Raw genomic sequence first — 8,616 nt, forward strand, 5'->3', positions numbered from 1 at the left:
GGGCGCTCCCCCACCCAACATGGCCGCCGCGTGCGCCGCGCGAGTCGCACGCGGCGCTGCGGAGGAGGCCGCGGGTCGACGCCTTCGCCCCGCTGCTGCTTGGAGCGAGAGGAGGCGGAGGGGCTGAGGGAGGGTGAGAGAGGCACGGCGTGTGTGTGTGTGTGAGGGGGTGATACGGTGAACGTGCGACTGGCTGCGAGGGTGACTCCGGGTGACTCCGTGAGGCTGCGAGGGCGATGAGAGTGTGCGGGGTGAGACGGCGTGAGGGTGGTGGAGTGTCCCGTGGGCGAGGCGGTGTGTAGTAATCATCGCCAGCACTGGGGAGACAAAGGCGGTCGGGCGTGGTGCTGGCCACCCACCCCCTCGTGTGCCGTGCCGGCCTTAATAGGTGCTCGCTAACAGCACTTGCCCCATCAATCTGTGAAGGCTACACGGGGGATCTTTGTCTTTGTTACCAGCGAACTCGCTTCACTACGAACCCGGTAACCAAAGTTCGATTCCCGCTCACGGCCAACGCGAAGTGACAATTCATCTGAACCTGTCCTGGGTCTCCTCAAGGTCTACTCGGCCTGGTTTGCACATCAACCTCGTGTGCCGTAGAAGCTTGGCGACACCGCATCGAGTGGAGAGAGTGAATGAATGAGGGTGCATGAGTGAGCGTGTTTGGTCTATTAAATGCTATAGTGGAGTTAAGCTCTAAGGTTAAGCTGACTATCTTTGGTTTTTTGTTTTACATTCGAGTGTATATATGTGTTGGGGAGAATGTTTGTGCATGTGTTTACACACAGTATGCAAGTTTGTGTACTTGCCACTGCATGGATGTGTGTGGTGTGTGTACATAATTATATTGACTTGTCTTTATTGACCTGATATGACTTTGTATTGATCATTCTCCAGGCAAGACAGAACGGACATTTAACTAAAACTCAACTTTTTTTAATGTTAAGTTAATTACGCAAAAGGGAAAATGCAGAACAACATTGGTGAAGCGGAGGTTGAGATTTCTGTGCAAGCTTACAGCAAAATGATCCTTCACGCCGCCAAGGTGAATAATCTCCACACTTTTCACTCTGGCCAACATTTTATGAATTTTTTCTACAGGCAGATGCTATGCCGATTAATCGTGTTCATATTTTACTACTACTACTTAAAGGTTTCTTCAAGTATTTGCATGATAAGCATATTCTGACAGGCCACGTGATGTTATTTGTCAAACATTCCAGTGTATAGCATAAATATGACTACCAATATTTACCTCTTAACTCCAGGTCTCTCATCTCAAGGTTTATTTATTTCACTCATCTCATTAAACTCCATCTCTGGTCTACAGTTCCCTTACCTCTATCTCTTCTCATTAATGTTTATATTTATTCCTCAGCAAGCCATATCTATTGCTGAGCTATTTCTTGGCGGGCCACTTCAAAAGCCTTCGTATGCCAGATATGGCCACCTTTAGAATATCCAGTACTACTCTTGTCACATGCAAATAGCTTTCTAACACTAAATGATGTCTGACATATTATGCTTGCACTGTTAGTGCATTGTAGTGCCCATTTCCAAGATGCTTTTAAAGTTATTTAAAAGAGAGGAAAACGTTGTGGTGGTTTAGAATAGTCTTGCTGTGTGGTTCCAAATGCACAGCGTGTGAGCTGGAAACGCTGTGAACCACGGGTGGTGAATAAATACTTTAACAAGTGGTGTTTTACATACCATTCCCTCATGTGCTCTGCAGGCCTTAATAGGCACTTGCAAACAGCTCCTGCGCATACCCAAAGCCAGTAACAATGCATCGATTCATATATTACAATTAGTTATTACACTTAAGATGCAGGCATCAAATAATGAAATTATTTTAATTTACGCATGTTATGCGAATATTATATTTAGACTAACGGAGCAAACGAGACGACAATCGTATTATATGTACAAACTAAACAAAAATTGATTATAGTAATAGGTTTTTACCCTTTCAACTGGTACAAAAACTGACACCTTTATACAAGGCATCATGTTTGCAATAACCACAACTCAAGCAGTCAAAATGCAAACAAAAAGAAACAACTCTGATGATGATAATGATATGCACTGTCCTTGAAGTTGATTGGTCCACACCCGAGACTCTTGAGTCAAATTGAGTGGCATGTGTCTGTGTGGTCACAGTACCCGTCGCGCGCCATCAGTGGGCTGCTGCTGGCTGAGCAGAATCCAGGTCGCGGGAGCAGTCGGCGGGGCAGTGAAGCCGGAGGAGGCGATGGTGGTGGAGGTGGCCTGGCCGGGAGTCGACGCGTAGTGCTCACGGACTGCGTGCCGCTGTTTCACCTGGCGCTGCCTCTCGCTCCCATGCTTGAGGTGGCCTTTGCCCAGGTGAGGGCCCTGTTTTTCCATCGGCAATAGAAATGGTGGTGTTGAAGACCTCACTTGGGGATGTTGCTGATGTTGATTTTTTTATTTTATTTTGGTTCACAGTTGGACATGTGGGCCAAAGAGAAAGATCTTGTAATTGCTGGGTACTACCAAGCTAACGAGAGCTACACCGACGTCAGGTAAGAACCCCCCAGCTCAGCTCTGAGGTTGATATTCTATACAAAAGATAGGGTAGCGGTGTTGCAGTGGTTTGCTTATTGTGCTTTGAACCCAACTGAGTTTTGATTCCCAGCCATCGCTAACATCAGTGGCCATTGATATCTGAACTCATCCTGGACAGCTCTGGGTCACCCTTTCACCAAGCCGCACTCACCCCCATGACCGAAGTTTGTAAATAACCACCACGATCCAGACAGTGAGAGGCAGCTCTGATTCAGCAGTGGATGAACAAAAGGGCTGTACGTGTACGTTATGCATTAGTGCTGCACTGTATTTGAAAGTGTCACCAATTTCTAAATCTACTAGCTTTACTACCCGGTTTCGCCCGGGACTTGGATTCTTGTCTTGGATGAATACACGGCCTACGCGGAGAGTGGGGGGGGATGCGTGACGTCAGCAGGCACACTTTGTGACGCTGCCGCATGCGGGTGACATCACAGATGTGACGTCACCGCTCACTTGCCGTGCAAAAGATATCCATTATTGCAACCCCCCCCCCCCCCCCCAAAATATACTTTTTGCATTGTGTACAGTCTGGAAGCTACCCACATGCCAAATTTCAAGTTTGTTGCATGTCGGCAAGTATGCTAAACATTTTGAACAGACACACATTCACAAATTTCCCTTTTATATGTATAGATATGCAGGTGAAAACACGACCACTGTCACCCAAGCCTCACTTGCGAGTACTGGTGGATTGATCTCTCAATACGTCGGTCATAATCTTTCCTTAGTTTGCGATACATGCATCGAATAGCATGTGTAATATTTTTTGTTCTTCGTATCATATATGCTGTGTCTAATGGGTTTGTCACTCCTGCGGCCACAAGAGGCATTACCATTCATCACAATGTTAACAGATGGGACTGAGTTTTTAATTGAATTGGGATCCTGAATCGCGGTAATTCATGGAATCTAATAATATCCATCTGTGTGTCTATATGTGTTCTTCTCCCTGTCTGCCTCTATATCAGCCCTAACCAGGTCGCATACAAAATCTCTGACCTCATATTGGAGAATTATAGTGATGCTGTTTTAATCATGGTGAGAGGAATTTTTCATTTACACACAGGCTCATACTCTCACATACAGTTACATTCACAGTAGTCTACCATTTCACTTTATGGACTGTCAGTGTAAGTTCTGTCAATGAGCATCTCTTAAGGTCAGAATGATGTGACCAGCAGCATAGACAGGGCCATCTTTGTTTCTGCAATGCATATGTTAACCCACCACAGCAGATACTGTGTTTTGGCTGAGTCAACCTAAGAGAGGCACAGGCTATTTTAATCTCATTAACAGGATCATTTAATAAAGCTAAAACGTCAACGAGATGGCAAAAAATATACAAATGAGAGTAAAAGGTTATTGAATTGAATGATGACCCAAAATCATTAATATTAATACAATAATTGGGGAATCGAGTTAAAGTCATAAAATAACTTGGGAATTGAACATGCCTAGTATGCACGTAATTGTGATATTTTGCACAATTGTGCAAACCATTGCCTGCTTCAGTGTTTAATAAATCGGTATATGTACAATACAGTATATTCGTACAGTGCATGAGTATGTATGCTTACTCTTTGGCTCTTTCGGTATGCGTGTGGTATTGTACGAGTTAAAAGTTGATAGATGTCATGACCGATATGTTTGTGTGCAGATTGAAAATCGTCAAATGATCCGTGACCATGCCAAGTCGGCACTGCACGTGTACCACAACTCGGGTGGACAGTGGCATAACAAGCAGCCAGGCCTGTGCGTGACAGCTCTCAGCTCGACACCATCTCATTCACCTCACCTCAGACATCTCATAGTCCCAGCTTTTACTTCATACAATCCACATCATACAACCCACATGCCACCTGCCACATTGCACATCATATGACCTATGTCCCACATTCTATATCTCACCTTATATCTATCAACTTCCACCTCACATGTCTCACAATCCCAGCTCTCACCTCATGCATACCACCTCCTACCTCCCACGCCCCACATCTCATCTATTTTTACAAAAAAATGGATCATCAGCATTATTACACTTGCTGTACTGTTGCCTATTGGCAGAAAAGCATAATATTGTTTTTTTGATTATTCTCTTTTCACTCCATGTCCCCTACTTCCTGTATCACCTTTGTCTCCTGCGTTAATTTGTACTCAATGTGTCTCATCTCTCTGTGCTCCCCCCATCACCATGCTCTCCATACGCAGCGTGTGTCTGGAGCCCGATTGCCTGGGTGTGGCGTCGGGGCTGCTGATACAGAGAGCGCACGTGCAGCTCATGGATTTTGACAACCACCTGGACAACCCAACCCTCGACTGGGCCAACCCAGTGCTCAACCGCCTCATCCTCGACTCTTGCTGACCAGAGCTAACCTGACTTGTCCCTAAACCTTCGCTTCCTCTAATCCAATTAATCAACCCACACCTGACCCACACTGGACAGTTGTTGGTCTGGCCTGACTGGACCTTCAACAACCTGAACATGAACTCTTCATGAACTGATCTGACCTCACTCACAACCACCTCTTCCTACATTCCCGCTGACTGTACAAGATGCAACCTGTAGGCATCTAACAATTTTTTTCCCCATCACGATCATGGTCCTGATGCCGTTAAAGACTCCGTTCTTCTTTTCAAAACATATGTTTTGCGGTAAATGTAGCACTTTGTATGGCTGCAGGAATTACACTAACCCATTACATACAACATCCACAAATTTTGAAACAATTGTTTGTTACACGCATGATTCGGTGCATGTAGCTATAGAGTAAGAATTTATTTGAATTGAGACATGGTCACATGCTGAATGACTTGGCCCACATCAGGAGGGTACCAACCAAAGCCTTTGGTCTGAAGTGTCCTGACATGATGACCGCTCCTACCTTACTAATTGGCTGTCGGGTGGTAGCGGGTTTAACGACACATTTATATTTACGCGATCTAACCCAAAAAAACCTCTATTATGGATGATATTGGTCACGAAAGCCCTACTTGTTAAATTGTGCCCATTTGCCATCTAACCTGGGTGGAACTGCCTGTCCAAAAGACTGAACAGTTCTAATCTCATTGACAGTGGTGACAATAAAGATGATTGTGATTGGGCATGTAATGTGTCGCTGCCTCTGGTAAATTGAAGAACTGCCACGATTTTGGTTATGATTCAATCAAAGAGTTGATTATTTTGTATTGATATGTTAATTCTCTTTAGCCACTGCCCTGTTTGTACTGTATGTGCTCTTTTGTCTTTTTCATACTAATTTCTGCTATCTGACTCCAATGTTCTGTCTGTCTCAATATCGCTTCTCCCTTCCATTAGTCTAAATGTACATGCGCATACAATTGCGTAAAAATTGCAATAAGCGTAAATATTCGATGTACACATTTGATTTGGTCCTTGCATCATGAGCAACATAATCAGTTTTAATCAATGAATCTTTACGTGCCTAATTGTGGTTGTAATGGAGATCTTTACAAGGGACCTCAGTCATCTAGGCAGATTCTGTCATTAATACCTTTAGGTTGATCGAATTGTTTTATAATTTAGTGCTAGCTTGGGTGATAATTTGATGTTTTCTTTGATTCCGTTAATGTTGTATATGTTTTATTTAAGCCAGTGAGAGGTCATTCACGTTTTTCATCTCAAAAAAGACTTGGATCATCGTTGTGGAGGGACATTTCCTGTATACTTTTATTCAGTTGCTTAGCTAATCGAATGTGCGGTTGGTGCAACTGCACCAGGGCCCACAAGCTTTAGGGACCCAGGTGATGAAAAGGAGGAAAAATTGGGCAGTGGTCCCAGACCCGTTCATTCATTGTACAGGGCCAATGCCAACCGTGTTATGCCACTGTTTCTATCCATGTTAAACTCAGATACCTCGTAGAGGTTTCAAGACTCTTCAGCAAATTCCTGCAGGAGTGATTTGCCGCTTTCTGTTTGAGGTATTTTTGTGAGCAAATACATTGTAGTGCCTGGAGAAATTTCACACGGAGAGAACACTCACTGCAATCCATTTGTCATTTTCAATCGCCATCTCAGGATGATTCGTCAACCCCTCTTCATTTAAGTGGTGGTTCAGGGGTGTCTCTTGCTCCACACCATCTTTTCACCTGGCAACCTGGGGGAGGTTACTGTGGGGCTTTCATCCCGAAATAGAAAACTCAGAGATTAAACGATTCACTCCCGACCTCCAATCGGTGAGTCAATGAATGGTCATGGTTTTGATCAAATCATCTTTTCCTTTTATTAACATTGTAGTGAATGGTAGCACTAGTGGATGTACCTCTAGTGGATACACCAGTGGCGTGAACCCATTGAACACACCAACCTAAGCACATTGGCTGAATTCAATGTATGCATTATTACACCTATCGTAGTATAGGAGCCAGTGGACTTAATCTGAATGTAATATATACTTATTCTGTACTTTTTACTGATAAAATCAAAAGTTCACAATGTAAAGAACTATACATAGTTCATGTAACAAAAGCAGATGAGAGTTGGATTAGTCGAGGGGTGAAACACCAAGGGTCGCACTTGACATGCCAAGCATACGAGTTTGATACCTGGCAGGAATAATGATGCATAGATGAATTGATTAAAATCGATTCTTATGCTTACGATGCATGCAGAAAATAATGCATATGAGATCTCTTATTTTAACTTCTATGTTATAATTGGATCACAAACCCTGAAGCTGCTAACGGTTATGCATGCAACTGAATGTGAACTCATAAGAGATAATTTAATTGAATAACAACCACCGAATTATGAAAGGTGTTTGGAATCCTGAGGAAGGAATATTCATACATACCTAGCACCGAGTTACGATCCATTATTTTTTTCAATAAACCACTTAAAAAAAAATGTGATTAAATTACTAACGAAAAGCACATTCTAATCAGATTAAAGTTATTTAACCTTCTCCTTGGTATGCAAAGTGTAGCTATCGAGTTTCCCACCCCTGGGATACAGTGTCAGCTTAGCCACAAGCGTTTTTATTCATAGCACTAAGCAACACGTTGCAGTGACATCTATACCCCCTGCCCTGAACCACGATCAGTCAGCCCCCACCCCTCTTCATTAAACCAGGGGTGTGGACCATACTACCTGGTCCACAACTTCATATCATGTGGCCAGCGGCTATGTGGTCTACCACTTCTAAATAGCCTTCAAATTATATTTGTCACTGCAAGCATCTTAGCCTCCTCGAGTACTAAAGGGGAATATTTTCGTTCTCGCAACAGTTTCTAATTAATGCACATTCTTTCACTTCTAAGAAGTGTCTCTTGCAGTGACAAGGTGTGGTAATGCGTGGCCTGCCAAAGATAGATGAAATTCCTACATGGTCATTAAATTAAAGGTTCCCACCCCTACGTTAAATAGTGTCACTGCCAAAATCTAGTCGCTGTGTTCCAGGTGAATCTGCCAACACACCTGACCAACAGGTCCTGTGTCGGGTAATCAAAATTGTTATTTTCTATTCCATATAATTATTCTGCAAATGTTTGGAAAGGTTTATTGTATGTGAATTGCTTCAATCAAATCTAGACTAATAAACTTGATCTGTTTTGACTTGTCGGTTGCGTATGGTGTGGATGTCATCGCAGAAAGATGCATTTGGTTATGCCCTGAGGGGGGCAAAAATAGTAAAGAAAGCGATGTTCATTATTTCCCTTCCTTGGTTTGATGAGCTATTTGTTTACTTAATCGGGATTTGAACTGGGACCCTTATAGTGAGAGTGGAGTACTATTAACCTACCGGGTTTCAACCTTCCACGCCACCAATGGTCGATCATCAACCAAATCAGGACCGAGCATGACCAATGCGGCCACCTGATCCACAAATAACACATCAAAGACTCGGTGGCCTGCGGGTGCAGCCATGAATCCCAAACAATTGACCACATTGTAAACATCAGCTGTCTTCACTCCTTTCAAGGAGGAATGGATGAGAACCGCTCTGCTTATAAACAAATAACTGAGAGGATAAATCTAAAGTTACATCTTTAATCTGCTGTTTTTCATTC

General features: G+C 43.4%; 1 protein-coding gene across 4 annotated transcripts; it reads left to right on the forward strand.

Moving 5' to 3' along the window:
* On the forward strand, window positions 1-8,161 carry LOC133347825 (ER membrane protein complex subunit 8-like). Of its 4 annotated transcripts, none has more exons than XM_061560478.1 (7): window positions 1-133; window positions 898-1,045; window positions 2,161-2,364; window positions 2,467-2,543; window positions 3,558-3,627; window positions 4,247-4,341; window positions 4,798-8,161. In XM_061560478.1, the coding sequence occupies exons 2-7, from the start codon at window positions 968-970 to the stop codon at window positions 4,949-4,951; spliced, it is 678 nt and encodes a 225-aa protein (XP_061416462.1). In that variant the 5' UTR covers window positions 1-133; window positions 898-967; the 3' UTR covers window positions 4,952-8,161. The 4 variants fall into 4 exon arrangements, with proteins under 4 accessions (XP_061416462.1, XP_061416463.1, XP_061416464.1 ...); XM_061560479.1 differs by having other exon boundaries at window positions 132-251; XM_061560480.1 differs by lacking the exon at window positions 1-133 and adding an exon at window positions 276-388.
* Window positions 8,162-8,616: the final 455 nt, after the last annotated feature.

The sequence above is a fragment of the Lethenteron reissneri genome, chromosome 26 (assembly GCF_015708825.2).
Source record: "Lethenteron reissneri isolate LAM-NWPU_2019-01 chromosome 26, ASM1570882v1, whole genome shotgun sequence".
NCBI classification, from domain to species: Eukaryota; Metazoa; Chordata; class Hyperoartia; order Petromyzontiformes; family Petromyzontidae; genus Lethenteron; species Lethenteron reissneri.